This window comes from Rhinolophus hipposideros, assembly GCF_964194185.1.
Source record: "Rhinolophus hipposideros genome assembly, chromosome: 17".
Lineage (NCBI taxonomy): Eukaryota > Metazoa > Chordata > Mammalia > Chiroptera > Rhinolophidae > Rhinolophus > Rhinolophus hipposideros.
In genome coordinates, this window is record NC_138063.1 from 19,588,783 (window position 1) to 19,613,788 (window position 25,006).

Genomic DNA, 25,006 nt, shown 5'->3' on the forward strand with positions numbered 1-25,006 from the left:
CTGTGCCTACTCCTCCCTGCTCAGCTCGCTGCCCTCTTCCACGCCCTCTTGCCCATCCGTGCCAGCACACACCCACCGCTCCCCAAGGGGTGCCACAGCACTGAGGTCTGCAGCAACATTTCCATTTTTTATAATCTCTTTGATGATACCGTTCTTTATATGTCTCCCCATCATGTTTAACATTCTAGTTGTTACAGCTTGCCTTTCTGAGTGTAGGGGGAGTTACTTAACTGCAGTGGATATAGCTAAGGACATTCCTGTGTTAGAAGGAATTGAGAGTGCGTGCACATTGCCATCTCCTTGTAGGATGGTGAGTTTAGAAAGGAATAGGACTGGGCCATTTTCTTGGTCTGACTTCTCTGACACGGCAGAGTTCATGAATGTTACTAAGAGATGCTTATCTGCAGTGTACCCAGCACGCTTTGTGAGGTTAAGTCCCAAAATAAAAAATCATTGTGCTGAAAGAGACTTCAGGTCAACATTGACTTTATTTTACCTGGGGAGTCAAACATGTTAGAAAGTGGAGAGTCTGCCGTCATCTGGTAGAAATGGATTGTGCTGGAAGAATTCGGTAGAGCATGTCCCCACCTGCGGGCGCCACTTAACCATCCTCGGTACAGGTGACTCTGTCTCGCAGATATGTCCCCCTTTTAATATCTTTCATTATCAGGACTTCCTCCATCACACGGTGCTCTGCTCAACCCTTTTGCTTTCCCCGCTGGGTCTGAGGTCTGTCCTGTGCAGCTGTACAGGACCGTGGGCATTTTCTTACACATGGCAGCCCTCGCTGTCGTGTCCTACTTACCCCAACTCGTGGCCAAACATCCTGGCTCCCACAGCCATTCCTTCTGAGCATGGTTTTCAGACCCTCTCCCATTGTGGTCACTCATGGATGCCATCTGCTCTTTCTCTCTGATTTCAGTGGTCTCTGAACGTGGTCTGCCAGGTGAGGTGAAGAGTTACTTTCTTATACAGAATTAATTAGAGGAGCCTATAATTGCACTGATTTTTGGCAGGCGTTTCATATTGTTGACTTTTAATAAGTTTGCAAGCTGTTAAATTTCTACCCCCCTCCTTCCACCCACATACACACAAGACCTATTTTATTAACAACTGTAATGCAATTTCATTGACTGACAACAAGCTGTATATATTTAAATTGCAGTTACACCTTAAATTGCACATACAATTTGACACATTTTGAGGTATGTATACACCTGTGAAACCATTACCACTCTCCAGATAATGAACTTTTCCTTAACTTCCAAAAGTTTCCTTGTGTTGCTTTGAAATCCATCCCTCCATGTTAGGTAACTACTGATCTACTTTCTGTCACTATTAATTCGGCCTTCTTTAAGATGGGTTGCCGTCATTCTGCACTTGCGCAATTGGTATTTTCTGTCCTGAGCAGGATTAACAGTTATCCGTATTAAGTCTCACCTTTTGTCCCTGGGTTTCAGTATTTCAGCAAGTGTATCTTTTTGAATCCTGGTGTTTATATCGGATATATTAAGTCTTCCTGGCTCGGTGCATATGTAGATTTAACAAATCCGTTGCCTCTGTTCTTATCCATTGATTAAGAAGTATTGATCTGGGTGGATTTTGATACCATGCTGGCGGCAGTTCTTTCTCTAGGTACTAATAATTTAGTCTGATAGAACTGAAAATTAAGTGAGGTCCTTGCCTATATTTTTAAGTCTTGCTAAAACCAGTGCACACTGGGTCGGTCAGGTATGACTTTCGAGGTGCTTACGTCTGAGTTGGGAGCCTGCACAGAACACAGATAGCACCCCATCCTCACTGCTTCGTGCCGTGTTTCACCCTGGTCAAGTTCTTTCACTTAAGGCACCTCCATGTCCTCAACTGAAATAAGAGGATGTGTGTGTACACTTCCCTTCTCTATTGTAAGAAATACACAGGGTCCAGTGTGTGAAGCGCTGAGCAGAGAGTCCCGTGCTGGGCAGTGCCCAGTGGACGTGAGCGCTTGCGGTTCCTACACACCGTCCTTGTTACACAGCTTTGTTCTGATACCAAAGTCAAACTTGTCACCCCACATGGGTTTCTGTTGGAATTCACAGTGATGGTCACATGTGAGTAAGATTTAGTTTTTCAAGGTGTCTGAAATAATTTTCAGTGAAAAAAAGCTAATAAAATGTGAAGCCTCGTGGGATGAAATGGCATTTCTATTTACATCGTAGTAATGCCTTTCACGCCATGTTAACCACTCATTCTTTTTCTTTCCTAACTGCATATTTGTATATTTCTACTCCAGGAAGACAGAGTGGCTATAAAGGGTCTGATTCTGTGCCTAAGTTTAGTAGGAAAGGAAGTTGCCAAGAAATGAGGCAGCTTGGTATCCAGGGATAAGACTGCCTGGGTGCTGAGAACATAGCTGTGACCTTGGCCAGTTACTTAACTTCACATTGCATCTGTGCCTGCATCTATGAAAATGGGGATAAATACAGTGTCTGCCTCGTAAAATTGTTAGAATACGTAAGTTGATAACAGTCCTTAGAATGATTTCTGGCGCATAGTAAGTGCTTAGTAAAGTTTCTGATATAGTGATGGTGGCAGTGGTAATATTGGTGATAAGTACCATGCTGTATCTGTCACTGTCATTTCATAGTCTCCAAAAGAAAGAAGTGCTGGTAGGAGAATTCCAAGCTGGGTGGGATTCCCTTTATAGGTCACCCTCCGAGAACAGATGGCCTTTTAGAGCCAAGCAAACGGTAGGAGGATGGCATTCCCATGTGATCAGCAAAGTTCTTTTGGACTTTTTTTTATAGGTCTGTGTTTAAAATTAGAATTCTAGAAGTTTATAGATGGTTGCCAATCTGTCTAGAGGAAATACAGCATCAACTGTATTATGTTTGAACTTATTGTAATATTCAGAAAACTAACAGCTTGCAGTCTTGCTCTTAGAGTTAAGTTGCATTGTTACAGGCTGAGCAGCCCTGGAGTGAGGTTAGAATGTGGACACCGCCGCTCTGCTGGTGATGCCGTCGTCAGCTCAAGCGAAGGGAAAGTAATAGATTACACTATGGGAACCAAACGATTATTCGATAGTTTTGTGGGCAGTTTCTTGGACGGCAATCTGCTGGGTACCACTAACTGAGTGTGTGGCTGAGGCCGGGAAGCAGTTTTTCACACGTGGTCAGACGTGAGACTCGGTCGCTTCTGTGCCTGCGGTGGTGAATCCGTCGGTTAGAGCAACTGATTAGTGGTCTTCAAACTGCTGCGATGCGTCAGGTTTTGGAGGATGATCCTTTGGAGTGTGGGGAAAATATGAATTTAGTATTTCACATTCTTTTAGGATTTAAAATAACATTTGTGTAGCTTATATACTCTGTATGATATATTAGTACAGTGGCCCAGGAAGTGATTTATAAATATGTATATTAGGGGAGCATGCTCATAGTTTTCCTTATTGATAGGGGTACATGTGGGGCCATGTCAAAAGCTACAGATAAAATAGTCTTTGCGATTAGTTTGTGTTCCACACAGGAAAAGCTGTCGCCCAGCCACCTGCTGTGGTTCTTGTTGGTGTGCTACAATGGGAAGAGGGTGACAGAAGGTGGCTGCCTCAGTGCAACCACCCCCACCATAGGAGACATAGTTACCGTGTTTCCCTGAAAATAAGACTTAGCCCGACAATCAGCTCTAAGGCGTCCTTTGGAGCAAAAATTAATATAAGACCGGTCTTATTTTGCTATAATATAAGACCAGATCTTATATTAATTTTTGCTCCAAAAGGTGCATTAGAGCTGATTGTCCGGCTAGGTCTTATTTTCAGGGAAAGTGGTAGGAGTGCATGGCCATTGTCCCTCCATCAGGGTCATCTTTCTAGACTGGGTTAAAGAACACCATTTTTAGAGCTCTGATTGCATTAGGACATAGGTATACATAGGTATATAACGTAGGACATAGGTATACAACAGTGGATAGAGTTTGGGTTCAAAAAAGAAAAAGAAGAATGCCTTGGGAAGGTTGTGTATTATGAAGATAGAGTTAGAATTGAATCCAGTACATGACTGGGTCTGACCTTGCCCACGGATGAAGTAAGAAGAGGTTCCCCTAAATGATTCTGTCAGAATTGCTGAGGGACACCCCTTGCCCCGACTTTACTGAATCAGAATCTCAAGGATGGAACCAAATCATCAGTATTTTCTTTTTTTTAAAGCTCTACAGGTGGTTCAGAAAAGAGCATGTTTGGACTCTTGGCCCAGTGTTTGGGAAACTTTTGGAATAGATGAGTATCTATGATTTCTGGGATTCCAAATGGGTGCTCACAAAAGGAATTTGTCACAAGTTTTAATGGTTTCTCCTATCTTTAAGTTCTGCTTGGTTGCTTTTGACATGTCAGCATAAATTTAAGGATCTGAGAGTGGGTTTTGATCAAGGAAAAAAGTTATAAAATTTTAGTAGATGCTTGGTCTCTTCTGCCATGATTCTCAACCCTGGCTGCTCAGGAGAATCACCGGGGAGGTTTCAGACTACCCATGCCCACACTACCCATGCCCAGAGGTCGCACCCCCAGAGGCTGAGTTAATCAGATGGGGCTCAGGTGTTGATACTTACTAAACATTCCCAGGTGCTATCTGTGTGAGGCAGAATGACAACTTTGTTGAAACCACCTGTGTGACTCACGTAATCCACCTGGTCTTTGCCAACAGCAGAGTCTTGGGAAGTGAGAGAACTCTTCTGTGCATGGGGAATGTTGCAGAAAGGCGATGCAGCGATGCGGCGTGTGCAGAAGAAAGCCGTACGTTTAATGCCCTTTAGAGTCACAGTGGACGCATTTCAAAGCAGTTGCATTTTGCGCCTGCCTGGCTCCTGGCCCCATCACAGATCAATGATATTGGAAGCCAGAGGAGGAGCACCTACGGCCAAAGGATGACGGAAATTAATTCCTCTGTATTCCCAGAACTAGAGAACAAAATGCCTCATGATCGATGACCTGCTTTAAAAAAGATGTCTGTTTTGGTTAAAAAGGGAATAAACCTTCTTTAGAAGAGCAATACCAAGAGTACTTAGAATTATGGGATGTCTTTTTAGAAAATGCCTTGTACCTAATAGCAGAGAAAGAACGGGGAACTTCTAGCACCCAGCGACTTTTCTGATTAGTCACCCATACTAAGAATAGCTGAACCTTTAACCCTGTGTTTGCAGGGAGGTTACTGAGGACATATTAATATAGGTGTGTGAACTATTTAGAGTCCAGCTGCATTTAATTTAAATGTATAGTACTAGTCTTCATTTAGGATATTGGGAATCCATATAGTCTCACTCCAGTTTGTTCTGCTGCCCCACTGGGTCATTGGGCCCCCAAAGTTTTATTCCATGTGTCATCGCCCATGTTGATCCATCATGATTACCTGATGTGTATGAACTCCAGCTAAGTGATCCAAAGCAGAGAGTTTTCTTCCCATTGTGTGAGGTTATTTCTACAATTGTGTTCATTTTACTTCCTTATATTTGTAGAGCCCATATTTTATTTTGTGGAGTTATATGTTAATGAAATGCACAGAATGACTAAGATTTCCTTATGAAATTGGATGGTTTTGAGGTCAAATCTTTTACAATTGAGGTTCCTTTTTTAACCTTTTCGATGTTGTGGTACACAGTCTTTCTGGAAATTTCTGACCCCCTCAAGAAGCAGCCATTCCACTGTTTGAAAATCAGATGTGAGCAGATACCTGCTTTCTGTCAATATCTCCCGTCCTAGTTCCTGCCTCTTTTCTGGAGCAGCTGCCATGACAGTCTGCTCTGCGATGCTCATTTAGTCTTTCTTCTCCAAGCTAAACTCTTCCCGGTATGGCTAGCCTTCTTCACGTGACAGTTCACCGTTCTGATGGACTTCCTCTGACTCTATTCCCGGTTTTCGATGTATCTGTGAATTGTGGCAGCCATAATTACGCCAGCAATCTAGATGTAGACTGACTAGGGAAGGGAACCATGGCCCTTGCCGTTTCTCCTGGGATAGAAATCCTTCAAGACTGCACTAACAGCGACTTACTAATAGTTTCTTGCTGTGATGGTTGACAATGAGTCAACCAAAATACTCGGGCTTCTCATCTGAACTGTGGTGATAGATGACGATCACAGTTCGGTATGATGCCCAGGGTGCACTGGGGCCTGTTCAGATCACACGGCTAAATGGCGGTGTCCATAGCATCTAGGTTTTCCTATTCTCCAGTGGTCTTTCCTCTCTCGCTGAGTCGGGCTGTTCTTACAGGTAATCCAAAATGTCTTGGCTGTCATAGTACTAAATCATCAAAATGACTTTGTCACAAGACATTGGAGATGATTCAGTCAGTAAAGGACCACATACGGGTGGTCCTGTAGGATTATAAGGGAACTGAAAAATTCCGCATTACTCCCGTGTTGGCAGTGATGCTGGTGTCAACCTACTGTGCTGCGGGTCACAGAATAGCAGAGCACATACAGCTATGTACAGCACGTAAGACTCGGTGGTAACAACTCTTTGTATTTAGTATCCTGTACTTTTTATCAGTATTTTAAAGTGGACTCTTTCTCATTAAAGAAACAGAGTTAGCTGTGAAGCGGTATGCCACATTACGCTGGCACCGGCCTCCTACACCTCGTGTTTACTGTGTCCCTTGATTGCGTCGGTTTCCTTGTGCTTGATGTAATCTCGTGGTGTTTTGGACAGTAACGTGCTGTACAAGCTTGTAGCCTAGGAGCAGTCAGCTGTACCGTCTAGCCTAGGTGTGGAATGGGGAAGACCATCTAGGTTTGTGTGAGTGCCTCCGTGCTATTAGCACAATGAAATCACCTAATGATGCATTTTTTCAGAGCATTTCCCCGTCATTAAGCAGCACATGAGTAGTTTGTGAGATCATTTTTCAAAGAAATGCCTAGCTTGAATGCTGGCCTCTAAAGAGACTGGGCCATAGAACAAGTGAATTTTGGTGAGAAGGATAGATCCTTCTCACCAAAGGGAGAAGGGAGGATAGTATTTTCTAGAACAACATAGAGTGATCAGCATGAAAAGGGTAGGTGTGGTTGGATTCTGTAATGATCTGGAAAGAAAGCAGGAGGGAAGCAGAGGCAGACCTGAGCCCTGACCAGTTTGTACCCTCTTATGTGTAGTTTAATAACAATTCTTTAGCCCATTTTTTAAAATTATAAAAGAAAATACTAAGAAGAACTGTGACTTCCACCAGTTTATTTTGTGTGATAGGTTCGAGTCCCTCCACTAACTACTTGATAATAGCTTTTCATTTTTCAGGTGTCAATCAGGTTTTATTTGGGAGTCTGTTGTGTCTGTTTGATTTACTGTCTTCTCTCCCAAGTAGAGAATAAATGGCTCTGGAGTAAAACATGGCTTCACATTATTCTTCCTTTAGACAAGTAAAGTGCAATAGTACGAGCTGGTTGATTGCAGAGACTGGGGGATAGATCTTCCTCTGAGCTGGCTGGAGAACAGTGTTCTACCTCTTTCATTAAGGTGGCATATCTGTCTATTTCCCTCCCTCCCTCCCTCCCTCCCTCCCACCCTCCCTCCCTCCCTCCCTCCCTTTTTCGTTCCCTCCCTCACTGCCTCCCTCTCTTATTTCCTTGTGATTCTTTAAATCTGCTTATTAAACCCACCATTTCTTAGCCTGCGAGTGATAGCCGCAGTGGTTTCACAGCAAACCCACTGTGTTCTGACGCCATGCTACAATGGCAGTCCTTGCATCACAGCAGCCGTCATGCAGGGTGATGGTTCAGGGCGTGGGCGCTGGATCCAGCTGCCAGAGTCTGAGTCTCATGCTGCCACTTACCAGCTGTGAGACCTTGGGCAAGTCGCATAAGCGCCCCATGCCTGTTTCCTCATCTGTAACATGGGGATAAGAACAGGACCTTATTCCTAGGGATGTTCTCAGGATCAGTTGTTTGATACATGGAAAATGCCTGGCACGTGGAAGGTGCTGTATGAGTTAGCTACTGTAATTTTTGTCAAGTATTCCATGATTGACTGTATTAATCCAATGCAAACAGTATTTTCACCTTGATATTTTAAAGATTTCAAACACTTCTTTAGACAGATTTTTAGAATGAGTTCTGTGTAGTATACAAGGAATGAACGATCTAAGGAGTTAAGATCTTTCCCCAATTTTTTATTTTTAATTAAGAATTTTTTTAGAGCTGTTTTGGGTTCACAGCAGGGTTGAGGGGAAGGTACTGAGTTCCCATGTACTCCTGTCCCCATGCATGTATAGCCTCTCTCATCATCCACATCCCCCGGCCAGATGGTACATTTGTTACAATTGACGCACCTACACTAACACGTCATGATCCCCCAAAGTCCATAGTCTGCATTAGCGTTGACACTTCTGTGGGTTTGGACAAATGTATGATGACGTGTCCATCATGATGGTGTCGTACAGAGGATTTCCACTGTCGTAAAAGTTCCTCTCTGCTCCACCTACTCACCCCTGCCCACCACCTCAACCCCTGGCAGCCACTGATCTTTTGACTGTCTCCATTGTTTTGCCTTTTCCAGAATATCGTATAATGGGAATCATACAGTATGTAGCCTTTTCAGATTGGCTTCTTTCACTTAGTAATATGCGTTTAAGTTTCCTCCATGTCTTTTCATAGCTTGCTAGGTCGTTTCTTTTTAGTGCTGAAGAAGAATCCATTGTCTGGGTGGACTTCAGTTTTTCCATTCACCTAGTGAAGGACGTCTTGGTTGCTTCCAAGTTTTGGCAATTATGAATAAAGCTGCTATAAACATCCATGTGCAAATTCTTGTGTGGACATAACTTTTTAATCAACATGTCTTTTCAAAGAGGCAGAAAATATACTACATGCTAATGCAAAGTTCTATACAGCATAAGCAAGTCAGACTAAAAAGGGTTTATGTCTCATCAAGTAAAATTACATGAAGGACTAAGAAAAATACCCCACTCTTAAAGGAGCCCTTTGAACTATGTGAGGTCACATGCAAGAAACAGAAATAAAGAACCCCCTAAATATAATAGTTATTCTGAAATCTCCAGATTGATTCCTGTATTAAGAGATGCTTGAAGTTTTCAAAATTTCTATAGTTAATTAAAATGTAATGTTAACTGGCATTTTTTTTTTTTTTTTTTTTTTTTGTTAACTGGCATTTTTAGGAGTCAGAAAGTCAAATCAGTCTAGTGGCTTGGGGTATCACAGTTTTTGAAATGTTTTATATAATAAACTTTTGAAGTAAAAGGTGTGCTGTTTGGTTTGTCAGACAGAACACTTCAGGGGTCAGGGATTTTTATTCCATTTCGGCTACTTTAGAGAAATCACCAAACATAGCGTATTGGAGAAAAATGTGATTGGACTTGTTCCTAAGTCATATCTATGTCTCATCTTTAGACATAAGTTAGAATTTGATAGGCTCAAAATAAAAGGGATTTTCATTGCTTGTCCTTCAAGAAAATTCACAAAGTTTCTATTTTAACCCAAGAAAAAAGAAAACATATATCCACACAAAACCCTGTGTGTGAATATTTATAGCAGCATTATTCATAATGGCTAAAAAAGTGGAAACAACCCAATGTCCATCAACTGATGGACAAAATGCGGTATATCCACACAATGGAATAGTAAACGTATTGTTTCACCATTAAAAAAAAAGAATGAGGTACTGAAACATGCTGCAACGTGGATAAACCTTAAAAAAAATTATGCTAAGTGAAGAAAGCCAGTCAAAAAGTCATTATATAGTATATGATTCCATTCATATGAAAGTCCAGAATGGGGAAACCTATTGAGACAGAGTAGATTAGCGCATGCCTAGGGTTGGGAGGACTGATGGGCAATGGGAAGTGAGTGCTAATGAACATGAGGTTTCTTTTTGGGTGGTGAAATGTTCTAAAACTGATTCTGGCGATGGTTACACACTCTGTGAACATACTAAATACCAGAGTTGTACACTTTAAATGGGTGAATTGTATGGTATGTGAATTACATCTCAATGGAGCTGTTATTCCCCAAAAATAACAATGAGAAAAGTAGAGAGTAACAGATTTAGAGATGCTATTTTAGAGAAGGTAGAAAGAAACTACATTTCTTTGAAAATTTTTTCAATTATAGTTGACATTCAGTATTAGTTTCAGGCATACAGCAAAGTGGTTAGACATTTATGGAGCTATATTTTTCTTAGTATCATTTAAACGCAGACTTGATAAAATAAGGTTGAGACAGGTAGGATGAGGGCAGGGAGGCAGGTGTGAATAATATATTGTAAAGAAGCCTGTCTGAAATGACTTGTTTGTATTTTAGTAGATACATACTACCTAGAGAAGAATTCAGTACCACACATGATAACCAATATGCATTTAAATCTACCGTATTTAAAAGATAGGGTTTCTCCAAATCAAAAGCCAGCCTTTTAAATTTAAACTTCATTACATATAAAATGAGGATTTAAAAAGAAAACATGTTGATCTTGGGTTCATATAGGACCAGATCCTGGGCTAAAGTAGATTCTGGTGGAATTGAGAGCCTGGCACAGCAAGGAAATGAAGCCGAAAGAGAACGAGATTAAAGAAGAAACATTTGAGAGGCTGGGTGGCAGGGCCCAACTGAAACATAGCCTTCTGGTCTTGCTTCCCTGGGTTCTGAAGGCCTTGCCCACTGCCCGGCACCTCCTGTCTTTGGCCCTTTCTTGTGTCCCTTCTCCACCAGTAAGGAAACCAGAGCATGGCTCAGCAAAAGGCACCACCAAGCTGTGGTGGCTGAGCAGGCTGACGGTTAGCTTCCCAGCCTTGGAGCCTCCTTGCAGGAGACCAGGACCGGAGGTGACTGTGGTACGAGTAAGAAAGAATCTTAATATGTTCTAGATCAGCATTCAGCAAATACAAGACGGTGCACAATCACGGCCCTCATGCCAGAGAGCACTTGGCAGGAAAATGTGCTGCTTGCAACAGGAGCGGTTTCCTTCAGCAGGTGGCTCCTGAAGGAGGTACTTGCTCCCGTCAGTGGTACAGAAAGAGGGAGCTTTGTGAGCTGGATTGGGAGGGCTCAGGTAGACGGGATAGCAGCTGTGACTTCCTGCAGCCTCAGAGAAGAAAACGGAGCCCGCGGGAAGCTGGCCACCCTCTCCCTGGCCACACTTGCTGCTCCTGGAGATTACCTAAAGTTTCTGTGGATTTTGATAAATGACACTAAAAATAACACTGAAAAAAACACTTAACCATTTGGGATTTTGCACATCTCTCCTGGGATGAGGGACTTCTCACAACTATTACTAAAAATAGACAGATTTCAGCATTTAAGAATATTAAAGGAAAGCCCAGAATGTTTTTTGTTGTTGCTGTTAAAGATAAAACGAGCGAATTCTGGTCCTGGGAATATTTGAGCATTGCTTTCCTTACATTACCCAGGCCCCCAGAGCATGCAAATGTTCAAGCCAACACCTTTCCAAAGAAGTAGTCAATTCCCTGCATTAAAATAGTCCCTCTGCTCATAGGGAGACACCGTTGAATCCTTGACCAAAAAATCGGAAGCTTCCTATGGCAGAAGGCTTGTTTTACTCCAGAGGACCACGTAGTTACATAATTATGCTTGTACCCCTACAATTGTCCTTCAAGGGGAGACAAGGACAAACAACTAAGTCTTTGGTTCAGCTCTCCCATCACGTGTCCTGGACCCACCACACATCTAATTCCTGTCCCTAAACTGTCACTGGAAACTTCTGATGACTGGCCAAGATGAACCTTAGGTCTGTCACCGTTGACATCTAACAAGACCCTCTAGGGTCTTTCTCTAAGGTTTCAGCCCTCTCACATGTCCCCCTTCTCCAAAGTCTCAGGCTGCAAATGGTGTCTTCTGCACATCGCCACATAAATGCTGTTTTTTGTTTTAGGTGCATTGAGTGTCCCTTGCTTGAGTGTCAGCCCCTCCAGGGAGCAATTTTCGTATACTTAGAAAGTTGAGAATTCTACCCAATGTAGGAGTGCAGTGAAGAATTGCCGTATGATTGATGGGCAGCTGAGTCTTCCCATCACCCTGTCCCTCATGCTCCCTTCATGAGGCTAAGACGTTTGGTGGCACTCAAGTAGGGCTTCACTCTACTTCTTGGGTTCTTGTCCATCTTGACCCACCGCCTGTGCACAAGGCCATCTGGGGCTATGACCTGTGGAAAGTACGCAGACACCCTCTGCTGGGCCTGACTCTGGTGGGGGAAGGAGTAACATGGGACGGTGCCAAGGAAACTAGCTTTGGATACATCGCTCACGCTTTGTGCTGGTTATTGTGCCTATAAGTGGGTGAGGGAGTGTGATCTGACTCATTGTCAGCAGAAGGGTAAACCGAAATTTTAGATGCGATCACGTAGTAGGATAGAATTGATATTATTGTGAGTTTTGATTATCTCGTGTTACCTGGGTGTCCTATTTTGTTGCTAACTCTTGGCCACTTATATCTGTGCTGTGTTTAAAAGGCACTTGAGAGGGTGCAGGCATCAATAGGAACTGCCTCTTAGAAATGAGAGCTTGGTTACTCTCTCAGCCCAAGTAATTGAAGGATCCTGTGAGTCTATTTTTGGCCTGAGGCTGCTAGCGCAGAAGTGCAGGGCTTGACATATGTGCAGTCTTTTCATCTATTAAAATGGTTTCATTTGCCATCTTAAAATTTCAGAGAGTGGGTGCAGATTGGGAGGGTGCCCTGGCCAAACTCAGAGAGTTGATGGGGGAGTACCCTGAGGAGTGAAGCTGGCACGTTTAGACATTTAGGTGGGGTTCCCCATGTGAGACAAATCGGGGACTGGATCAGGAACCCTGTGTGGGCTGAGAGAACGGAGTAGCATTCCTCCATTTCAATTCTGTTGGAGATATTCCTGAGAGGCGGCAAGTTTTCCTGACAGCCTCATAAGTGATTGATTGGCTTTCCACTGTTCAATTTTTCCAGCCCATTAAAGCAAGTCTGTCTTGTGAGGACTCAGATGTGTTTGGAGGCCCAGTGGATATAATTTATTTGCATCCCAGGATTCAGACTTGGGACATTGTACCAAAGAGACCATGAGAAAGAGTGCTATCGGTAAATAACTACAGCTGCCTGCCATTCCTTCTGTGTTCAGCCGGAGCCCAACAGTTACATGAATTATACACTGGGCTATGAGGTGGTTATGTCTTTGCTTGAACACTTTTAGTCTGAAGAAGATTGTTTTCCAAAGAATCCTCTCCTGTGGCTGAATGCATGATGTGTTTGAAGGGCCCTTGCACAGTAGAAGGGAAGAATGGCAGTTAGTCATGAGGGAAGTTGTGATCTCCTTAGAGGCAACTGGGAGGTGTGAGAGAGAAGACATCGACACTGACCTTCATGGATGCTCTAAATGTACAAGATGGATGGGTGAAGCAGTACCTAGAAAACAAACCGGCAAAGACCTGTGTCTTATGGCACCTTGGCAGAGAGAGGGGCTGTGCTTTACACTGAGGCCGTCAGATGCAGCTGGCTTCAAATACCAGCTGCCCTGGTGACCAATGAAATGTCGTTTTACTTGATTTTACTTAAATGTGTTCCTTCACTGCAACCTAGTTTCCAGGACCAAATGAAACAGAGTTTGAAAAGCCGTCTTTATTTGGCACCGTAGTATACAGATAGTATGTGTATACCATAGTTTATCCCCCAGCTAATAGCAACGTCATCTAAAACAAGTCGGTAAACTATAAAATTACAGAAAACGTTTGCCTCTGTTGCTCACCCTTGCCTAAACCTACAGGGTTTTGAGTTCCAAAATACAGTTTTGACGTTCGCAGGTACCTGCAGCTGAGGTGGACTGGATCACACGACTCCACTATAACCGGGGTCTGGAGTCACAGTTACGGAGGAGCAGGAAGTCTTAGGGAGCTCCTCCCAGCCCCTGTTTTAAGAGCTGAGAGGCTGGGGCGTTCCCATTCCTGCTGCAGTACCCCCTAACTGTTTTAGCCTCATTCTGCCCCTGCTTACCTGTCAGCGAGGGGTAGGCGTGCTACATCTCCCTGAGGTTCTTCCTGCGACGCTCCCGCATCTGAGAGGAGAAGCCTCTCCTGGGAACACACGCTAAGTGGCAGGCATGGATTCATTTTGCAGCTACCTGTATCCCCCTGCACCTTGGCGGTTTATAAATAGAACTCAGCACTCTGAGGGCTGCTTGTGAAACTCAAGTGGGAAAATGATACCTGGATATTAAATGTGCTAAGTACTTAGCTCCTACACTGTCAGAGCTTCAATTTCTTCTCACTGAGAAGGCCCTTAGGACCCTGACTGCGAAGTATCAATTAGGCGGTTTCCAGGGACTGTTTGTGGCAGCCTTCCTGAGGGCTCGAGTCCTGGGCTGTGCCTGAGCACACAGCCCTACCTGGTGGAGGGGAGGGGTGGCAGTCAGTGTCGGACATCAGCGGCTGACGGCAGAGGTGCCCAGGGATGCCTGTCCACCCGCCTCACGCCTGGAACCCACAGCCTGGAGGACCCCTCCACAGGTGCCGCCCCCAGGTGCCCAGGCTGTATCTCTTCCTTCTCACCTTGAGGCCTGGCATGCTCGTTGGCAGGGGTCATAGCATCTGTTGCTTGGAGCTGTCTGGCCCAGCCTCTTCTCTCAGCAGAAAAGTTCTGTGGTGCTCCCCACCCCTGCCTGGCCTTGGGAAGAAGCCTTTAAATTCAGACTCCTTGTAATTGTGTGGCTCTGTTTCCAGCCCAAATTTGCCTCACTGTAATTATCTGTATCCCTCTCACCTAACTCAACCTCCACCCTAACTGATCACTGTCCCCCAGTCTTACTCTTCCCTCCCCACGGAACCCACTTTTGTTCCCCTGATCTGATTCTGCCCTCCACCTGACTTTACCTAAATTCCCCCACTTCCGTAGGGTTTTGACATCATTTTGTGTTAATATCATCTGTCTTTATATCCTTGGCATTATGTTGTTTCTTTTTGCTTGTTCAAGTTTTTAAAGACAGTATCATACCGTGTATGTAGTATTGTCTTTTTTTTCAGCATTGTGCCTAAGATTCATTTTAATTATATTTTCCTAGCCTGTCTCCCAATTATTAACTCTGTCCATGGTACTGACACACATATTTTAATTGAACAGAAATTCTTAATTAAAAATTCTTTGCATCCCCCTTGTCTAGTGTAGTTAAAAAAAAAAAAACAGAAGAAAAACCATAGTAGATGATGTGTGTTGTGATGATGGTGTTGAAAATATAATTAGAGACCAGACAGACACAGACGGGCAAGCGACAGTAGACTGATGATCCCATTAGTGAACAGAATGTATTCTACTGACACACCCAAATTTTCAGATGATTTGTCGCTAGAGGAGGAAACAATGGAGAAACTTAATGGTGTGTTCAGAGACAGGGCACCCCTTCTTCCTGCGTCTTAGCCAGACTTCACCCTCTCTTGTTTGGCAGCTGCGCTGTGTGTCGGGATTGGTCGCATTTTGTTCCTCCCTTTTCAGCCTCTCTCGGAAGTGCCTGACGCAGGGAAACAGTTGTGCCTGTCTGAGACCTGGGGCTCCTGTGCTCTGTCCCCTTGTCCTGGGTGACTGTGGGAGATGAAGCACAGGGTAGAGACCACCAAGCCCGGTTTTGCAGGCAGCACATCGCACAGCTTCAGGGGCACCAGACCCTGAGCTCAGCCTGTGTGGACCAGCATGAGTGTAGCCTTTGCCGGGGCTCTCCGCTGGACACAATCCAGGCGCCACCCTGCCCATCCACGCCCCTGCATCTGACATCGACCCTCATGGGACTTACATTCTAGTGGGGCGGACAAAGGTTTGAGGTATACTACTAAGGAGACTACTAAGTAAAATACAAAGGTTTGAGGTATACTACTAAGGAGACTACTAAGTAAAATATTTGTAAATTGTATAGTGGATGCTATGAAGGTAAGGTGGTCAGGGAAGGGCTTCTGAAGAAGGGATGTTTCCACTGGGGAGGGGAGGTGTAGCCAACCTGGGCTGAGAATACCTGATTCATACCTCATCTCTTCTATTGACCCTCGATTTGTTAGGAGGGGTTCATTAAGGGATGTTTTATTATACAAGAAAGGGTGAGACAATGTTAGACCTGTCACAGCACATCCCATGGCGACATTGCACAGGCGGATGGAAGCCTGGGGTTGAGTTTGGGCTCGGTGCCTCCCTCGGCATGTCATGTGGCCCTTCCCAACTTCAGTTTTATCTTCTTTAAAATGGGAGCACTGGCACCCAATAGTCTTATGAATCCTAAGCAAGGGATACATGGCTAAGAATTTTGTTCGAGCATGATATAAATAGGTCATTAATTACATTGAAAAGCAGTAATACATGAGCTGCCGTGAGGCAGAAGATGATTGAGTACCAGGAATTCAGAGTTGTGAGATCAAAGAAGGGAAAAGCAGTTTGAGCTGAGCGAGCTTCAGGTACCAGTCAAGTAGGAAGGAATAAAGCAAGTAGCCCTGTGTGGCTTGAACATCACAAATAAAGAAGAGTGACGTGAGAAGAAGCTGGGAAGACAGATGCTGGCTCACAGAGGGACTTGGACGCAGAGCAGCTTGGGTCTTAGAGGCGCGAGCAGTGCCCTGGGAAGGCTTACTGCGGGAGAGGTGTGACCCAGTCTTCAGTACCGAAGGTCACATAGGAGGTTGTATTACAGGAGGAGAGTGGAGGGCAGATGCTGCTGTTGTCATGCACGCCGGGGATGAGGCTGCAGGGCTGAGAGGTGCAGGGCACGGCGCAGGCAGTACCGGGAGGTGAATTCAATAGGACGGGCTGCTGTGGCCTTCAGGGGAGGGGAGGAACCCACAGCGTCTCCTCCGTCTCTAGCTGGAGTTGGTGAGTGGAGGCTTACGTGGAGAAGATGTGGGGAGGCGACTGGGAAGGGATGGAGAGGCTTTGGCCAGGAGCCCTGGGGATTCAAGGCTAAAGTGAGTGCCTGCCTTCCAGGAGCCCTTAGTTCAGTGACTAATGTGTGGATGGCCTGTGGCTATTAGGACCCAGGGTGCCAGGTGGGAGGACACGAGGTGCCACACGTGTGTGAGGATGGGGCACCTGGCCTTGCCCAAGTCACAGCCGAGATGTTTGCTCTGAAGCTCTTGAGGCTTCTCTTAGTTGGAGGCAGCGGGTGTGGTGTCTCCCTGAGGGTTCTATGAACGTATGGCTGATTGGGAGGCCATGGGTGACACATTATTCTCCACAGGAAACCCAAACAAGACAGTATTTCCGCAGGCTTTCTCAGAAAGAAGTGCCGACAGTGTCTCCTTGGCTGGTCAGCAGGGCTGTCCTTCAGCGGCCTGACCTCACGGGCCTTGCCAGCTATCTAGCTGCTCCCCTCTGCTCCCCAGGCAGTCTCACCCAGAAGAGGGGAGGGGAGGTTGGTTGACCTTGCTCAGAGAGCATAAAAAGAGGCAGTGGTTTGGTGGGAAATTTTTGCAGGAGTAGGTGGTGTAGCCGCAATTAGATCCTGCCTCTCAGGTGTCAAAGATGGGAATCCAGCGTGAACTGGGGTGTAGCTGTGTACGTATGTGTTTTACCAGGAAGCTGGAGGATGCCTGGGTTCCTTCCCTCAGAATCCTTGCTCCTGCACGTAGCACAGACCTTTTCCTGCTTGGGTAGTACGAACCTTCCTGACGATAGCCGGGACCTAAATAATGGCTGAGTATGACATTTCTTGGCCGCGGTGTACTTTTGCTAAATACAGGGCATTTTACTGGGCTCAGGTGAAAAGGACTTAAAAAGGATTGAAAAGCAAATTGACTCAAGTTGCCGGCTAAGTCATGTGTATAATAATTAGGCTGAGTGGGTGGAGCCCCACATGGATTATGTTTTTGAAGGACATTGGATAGAATTCTGTACTTAGAAATGATCTCCCCCACAAACAGCTCTAAGTAACCAAAACTTGAAACTGGAATCAGGATAAGATGAAATGTGACAGTGTCTTAAACATGGTACAAACCAAAGGATGTGGGACTTTAGAAGATGGAAAAATAATTGCCTATTGGGATGCCTAGGTGTGGGGACAGAGCCAAGAGAGCAGTTTCCAGGCTCTCGCCCTCACGTGGAAAGGTGCTGGCTCAGGTAGTAAATGGCCATCAACTGTGATTGGATGGCCATCAGCTGTGGCTAGTTGGCCGTCAGCTGTAACCAGTGAGGCATTGGCCACTAATATAACTGCTGTGGCTACGCTAGCAGGAAATGGGGGCTAGCAAGAAGGTGGTGGCTGAGCTAGCAAGCGCGGATTGCAGTTAGCACAGCAGATTGCAGCTAGCAGATGAGGTGGGTTGGCAGACAAGTGGACGGCAAGTTGCGGATCGTGTGGCTCCTGCCTCCTGTGTTTCCAAACCAGCCGCCAGCGAGAATATAGTGGTGTGACTCCCCTACCTATGGCTCCATGGGTGTTCCTTTTTGGCCTCACCATGTCCTGCGTTCTTATGTGGGGTGCGGGACCAGAGACCCCACATAACACCCTGCATGACACTGGGTCAGGAGTCTGGACAGAGTGGACTTTGGACATGAGTAGGAGTCCAGGAGAAGGGTGTCTGCTGAACATGATTTCAGGTAGAAGGAAAACCGTAAGTGGCAGTGGTGGGAAAGCATGCAGTTCTGCAGATTGACAAGCAGTCCAATTTGGTTGAACTGCAATACCAGCATCTTATAAGGAGTATAGAGATCATCTCATGTAATCTTGCAGCAAATCTGGGAGATGAGAGGTATCTTCTGTAATGTGGTTAAAGCTTACAAAGAGCCTGCTGATGGCAGAACCAGGACTCAGGCCAGATCCTTAGACTAAAAGCCCAATGTTCTTTTCATAGCACCACAGTTTGCTGCCACTTGTCAAGGGTTTTGGTTTTAGGGGTGTTGTAGGGAAAGGGCCAGGAGAGCAGTGTCCAGGCTCTCATCCTCACGTGGAAAGGTGCTGGCTTGGTTATTAGATGGCCATCAGCTGTAACCAGTTGACCATTAGCCACTATTGGTTTATATATAACTGCTGTGGCTACATTAGCAAGTGCGAATTGCAGACGGTGTGGATCATGTGGGTCCTACTTCCTGTGTCTCGCCCGGTTGCCAGCAAGACTTGTTGGGGTACTGGCGGATGTTTGCTTCTTGTGTCTCGACCAGACGCCAGTGAGAATATAGTGGTGTGAACCCCCTATCCATGGCTCCGTTGTTCCTTTTCGGCTTCACCATGTCCTGTGTTCACCTGTCGGGAGTTGGGACCCTGCATTACAGGTGTGCACCAGAGAGGGTTTCAAATGCTCAACTGAGGAGTTTGGATTTGATTCGATAAGTAATGAGTAGTTAACTCTTTCTGAGGGGGGGGGGAACAATTAGAGCTGTGCTTTAGACATTTAATCTGGCAGAAGGGTTAGGGTGAATTAGACACTTGGGTACCTACGTCAGAGGTGACCACTTAAAAGAACATGAGTGTAGTTGGGGATCAACGTCATAAGAGACTGGGCTGAGGTAACCTGTGGGTCTAATAAGTTAATGACTGTCCAAAATCAGATAGTCAATCAGCAGTGCAACTGAGGTTCAAATTCAAGTTTGTTTTTAATGCCCTTATTCTGGTTTCCAGTTTCCTAAATGAGCTGGAAGCAAAGCTAATATGTGCAGAGCAAGGTGAGTGTACTATGCACAGTATCCTTTAAGGCCAGTTTATGGACTGCTATGGAATGGTGTATATACGCTTCATGCACAGTGGCCCTGTCATGGAGTGAAAGAAAAATCAATTTAAAAAAGTTTAATTGGTCTACATTACGGAAACTGTTAAAAGGTACTCATTGGCCTAAGAAGAGGTAAATTTACCTGCTGTTAGCCAACATGTCAGCATCAGATCGAATACCCATCAAATCAGGCGGGAGTTAGCACTGACGGCTGTTGCCTAGATTTTCTCATGCCCAGAGCCTCGAATGTAAAGATTTTTAAAGCTTGGGGATATTAGTAAATCCTGGTAGTATCTTTGCCATGTACATGCATTTTCCTTAGACCAACAAAGTTTGCCTCTGCATCCTGTTTGTTTGTTTGTTTCCCTGCCTTGATTCCTTCTCCTTTTCAGCTCCTGACACTGATGTCACATAAACTAGTCCCTCTTTCTTGAATTCCTTATCCTTAGAATAATAGCCTGCTTGCTCCTCGAACTTTTCTACCTGTTGTATGAATCATTCTCTTTCCTGAGCCAGTGCAGGAGTTTTCAGTCATTTCCCAGGGATGCACAGGGCAGTTCCCATCTTGACACGGCAAGTGACAAGTGACAGGTGTCACCAGTCTGTGCCAAATACAGTGTGTTATCTGGGTCTCCTCGAAGTCCAGTTTCCTGTGTGTGCTGTGTTGCTGCAGGGAGCCTAGCAGCACTCATTCCCCCTTCCCTACCCACCCCTGATCTGATTCATTCTTCTCCTGGCATTCTGTGCTGCTCCCAAGGGTGCTTCTTAAGTTTTGGACAGTATATACCTCTCCTTTCTATGTGGTTCTCTGTTGAAGACTAAGGTTCAGACACATCCTGTGTTCCTCTATTTATTTTAGGTTAAGCATACAGACTTGAGGCAGAACTCCAAACTTTGGGGTGTGGCTCCTGCAATCCAGTTCTCCTTGCAGATACAGGGAGTTTTCAAGACGGCACCAGACTTGGGTCTGTGTCAGGGGTCTGAAGTTCAGCTTCTTAATGGCCTGGGATAGTTAAGCCTCTGAGCAGTTCTCGGAGGAGTTGATTGTGAAGGTACTGAGAGGAGAGATGACACCTGTCATCCCTAGGGTCTGGTGGGTGTCACATAAAATTAAAATAAAAAATAAATGAGAAGGGGAAATATAAGCATCCACAGGTAGCTTCTTTAGAGGCCACCTTTCAATGTAAAGATTTTACAGGAACAGGGAGAGGAGAAACGCACTCCAATGACAGCAGTGGTGTCCTGGAACGACACAGGCCATCAGAAAGCTGCTGCTTATCCGTCCTCCACATACTAGGTGCGGGCTTCTATATACGTTTTCAGCTAATTGGTTGTACAGCCAATTTGAAAGATCTGGGGTTTTTTTGTTTTTATTTTCATCTTCTCACTAGTGTCCACCAGCTACCTGTATTCACTCAGGTCCCTCCCTCCCCATTTGATGACGGTGTGTGTGAGCTGAGACCACACAGCTCTTTGCTGACCTGGAAGAGTGGCTGACCGTTCAGGTTTCTTTAGCCCAGTGGCCACACCTGAGTCTCCCCTGTGCCCCCAGCCCAGTTCTCTTCTGTCTTTCTGGCTCATCTCTAGTTGACATTGAGATCATCGCAGCACTTCTCCAGCTTCTTGGCTGTTGGCCCCGATCAGAAGCAGGGTCACCGTTTATTCACATCTGCCGATAAGCCACAACCTACCAGTGTTGATAACTAACGGTGGGGCAGGCCGCCTGTGGTGGCTTCATGGTTCCTTCTTCTATGGCCTGCTCTGCCCAGGAGGCCACAGCTGGTAGTAGGATTATCTGGGCTAGTGCCAGGAGACCTGTGTTCCGAACCTACCTTCACACATCTCACTTTCCTCATCTGGAAAGGAGGGTGTCAGGTCAGTGTCCGTGTGGATGGTAGCTGGGGATGAGGTGTCTGAGTCTCGGGGAGCTGGAAGAAGATATGTGGAGCCGAAGACATACTTTATTCACAGGCCTCCTGGGATATAGGCAGGAGTTTTTACTGCTGTATCCAGCTGGACATTCTCGGGTTACAGCCTGTAGCCAGCAGCAGCCTCATAACTCACAGCAGCCTGCTTCTCAGCAGCCTTTGGGCATGGGCGCCATAGGCCATTGTTGGTCACAGCCAGCCACATGGTACATACAGCACAGCCCAGGGTCTCTGCCGTGTCTCTGCCTCAGCCTCTTTGTCTCTGCCCCAGCCTGGTCTCCATCTCGGTCCCCTAACGTGGCTGGGCCCTTTATGCCCCACAAAGACAAAGGTGGCATACAGCCAAAGGGGCTTCCATCACGGTATATACAAACATCATGTTCAGGATGGCCGGCGCCGGCGCAACCTTCCTTCTACCTTCTCGGACTGGTGGGCCCTGCCAGTCAAGGTCACCAGCTGGACGGGGGGAAGCCTGGTTAACTCTATTCTCCCCACAAGGGGGATGGTTGATCCCTAAGTTGCTTGTGTCCAGCAGTATATACTGAGTATGTACTTTGTGCCAGGCGCTGGAGATTGAAAGCAGCATGCCCGTCTCCTGACACTGGGTTGTGAACTGGAGGTAGATGGCTGAGTATAGCTCTTCCCAGCAATTTATTTCCCAAACCTGCTTGAACACCTACATTCCTTGGGGACCTCACAGGCTGCTCTTTCCATTACTTGTGTGTCTCCTTACTATCTGTTTTCTAGGGGTAAGTATAGATGTGTTTTTATCTGATGTAGAGTATCCTCTTTCTGCCTTCCATTTAGTCTGACTGAAATCCCTCTTACTGCAATTTATAGCTGTCTTATGTTATTCCTGGGAAACTTGAAGCAAGATCATCAGCCTGGTGGTTAATCACGTATTTGTGATACGTATCTGTGAACAAAAATCTTCAAAAGTGTGTGGCAGGCTAGTCTCAAATACAGAGAAGAAAAGATCCTCGTTCTTGGGGAAAAAATGTAACTCATACAGTGGCACAAGATAGAAACAAAGGTGAGCATGTATGCATGACAGGGCACATGTGTAACTTCTCTGAGGAGATTGATATATATAAGTACTGAGCTGGAGGGTCGTGTATCCAGAGAGAGGTTGGCACAGTGACCAGCTGGCTGCACCCCCTTCTGTGGGTCATAAAGAGGGTGTATGCCATTTGTAAGCCCTTTTCAGAATTCCTTTCTCTCTCCTGCTTTTCATTCTTGGGCAGGCATATGAGGGAGGCAGGACGATTTTTACGCTGTCCCTGACACTTCCCCCTACAGGAAGGACAGCTGCTCCTGATCAAGCGCAGACCCTTGTCAACAGAGTTCCTGGAAGGCAGCACAGCCTTTCCATGGCCAGAGCCTGACCGGAGCCTTTTCTCTTCCAGAGACGAGAAGAACCAGTCCATCATAGTCAGCGGGGAGTCTGGAGCCGGCAAGACCGTGTCAGCCAAGTACGCCATGCGCTATTTCGCCACGGTTGGTGGCTCAGCCAGTGACACGAACATTGAAGAGAAGGTCCTGGCGTCCAGTCCCATCATGGAGGTAAAGCCTTTCAAACCCCTGTGGCCCATTCCGCCGGAGCAGGACTGCTGGCTGGACGGCCGTGAGTGGCTGATCACAGGAATCCTTGGCAGGAAGCACCTCGTGGGGTCAGCGTTCACATCTTTCCCTGAGAGCCCTCTGTCTACTTGAGGGAAAATTGTGACGATGCCCCCAGGACCACAGATTCGAGACTAATTGAACGTGCTGACATCCTTCAGGTCCCCAGTACTGGGGAGAGTGTCCTCTTTATGTTTTCCGTGTCCCTTGACTCTGCTGAGTGCTGTGAAGGTAGTCCTTCCCTGTCTGTACCCACGTCTGCTACTGTTACGTCCCCTGCTGCCATCGTGTGTCAGCAAATCGGTTCTCCACCCAAACCAGTCGGTGCTTGAAGGCCCACTAAACCAGGAGGGCAATGCTCATGGGGGTGGGGAAGCTTAGGTAGGAAATTCCTCCCCCCACCCCCCAAAAAAATATTTGGACAGTTTTATCTTTTGGGAGGAAAGTAGAGCCAAACGCTGTGTGATAACATAGAATCTGTTCGCAGTCCTCAGAAAACAGTTACCCGTGATGACGTGAGCTGGCCAGGGCAGGTCCTGTCTGTGTCTTCACACCTTCCCCATCGCCCCCTGGGCTGGGTCGGCGCAAAGCGGTCAATGAAAGTGGAGAACCAGAGAGCTTCTAAAACTTAGACCTTGCTGTAACTAATCATGTTTTAGAGTTAGAACTCCTTTTCTCTTTATCTCCCTGTCCTCTATAAAAACTTAATTCTGATAGAGTAGAACTAAATAACTCACAGTCCCTGGGCCAGCTTTGATTTTCTGCCATTGAAGCTGAGGCTTGTGATTGTTGTCTGGGTTAGTCGGGTAGGAGTCCACCCTCTGTCAGCCTGGACAGCCACTTGTTTTAGTCAGAAGGAACTCAGTAGATGTCAATAGCTGCCAAGATAGTATCTCTGCAGTGCCCCATCAATTAAGACACACTCACCAACGTGATTGGTTTCTCATTATTTGGGGGGAACAAGAAACTGCCTGGACCTTCCCAGGATCCCCCTCTCTCGCCCTCTTCCTTTACCAAGTGCAGGAGTAATTCTGAGTCTCAATTTGTAGGAGTTTGTTGATTATCCAGACAAAATCCCCTGCTGACTGAGTTACATTATCTGGAGAACTTGAATTCTCTGCTGAGTAATATAGGACAAAACGTATTCATTAAGAATTGGACAAAAACAGGTTTCAATATCTGTCCTTATATGAATTGGCAAATGGTTAATAACAGCTGAAGGCATTTTTTTGCAAACAGATAAAAGCAAAAAGAAAACCTTTTATTCTATTACAGTGGTTCTTTAACTTGCCTGTGCATAAGAGCCCCCTCAGGGGCTTGTCATAGCAGATTCCTGGACCCCACCCCCTGAGTTTCTGATTCAGAAAGTCTGGGGAGGGGCCCAAGAATTTGCGTTTATCACAAGTTTCTGGATGCTGCTGCTGCTGCTGGTCTGGGTACCACACTTTGAGAATCACTGACCTATTAAAAAGGTAAGAAAGACTTACTGGATAATATGGAAGAACGACTGGAAATAATCCCCCCCAGTTCTACAGCCTGCTAAGAATCGTTCACCATTTGGGTATATTTCCTTCCAGCCTTTTCACTGAATCGTGTAAGCCTTGTCCCCTATCATTAATCTTTTTATGAACTGTCTTGTGGCTGCAAATATGTTAATACAGTAGTACCTTGGTTTTCGAATGTCTCCATTGACGAACATTTCGGTTTACGAATGCCATAAACCCAGAAGTAAATGCTTCCTCAAACACGTCATGCGGCTTCGCTGAGTGCAAGATCCTGAAGCTTCGCTGTCGGCTGTTTTCGAACGTTTCAGAACACAAGCAGTCTTCCGGAATGGATTACGTTTGAAAA

General features: G+C 45.7%; 1 protein-coding gene across 4 annotated transcripts in view; it reads left to right on the top strand.

Annotated features, from left to right (window-relative positions):
• The window catches only part of MYO5B (myosin VB), a 310,561-nt gene that overhangs the window by 132,742 nt on the left and 152,813 nt on the right, over positions 1-25,006 (top strand). For all 4 annotated transcript variants that reach the window (XM_081079088.1, XM_081079087.1, XM_081079089.1 and 1 more), the window contains exon 5: positions 22,942-23,098. In XM_081079088.1, coding sequence (XP_080935214.1) covers positions 22,942-23,098 — 157 coding nt within the window. The remainder of the gene's footprint in view (positions 1-22,941; positions 23,099-25,006) is intronic.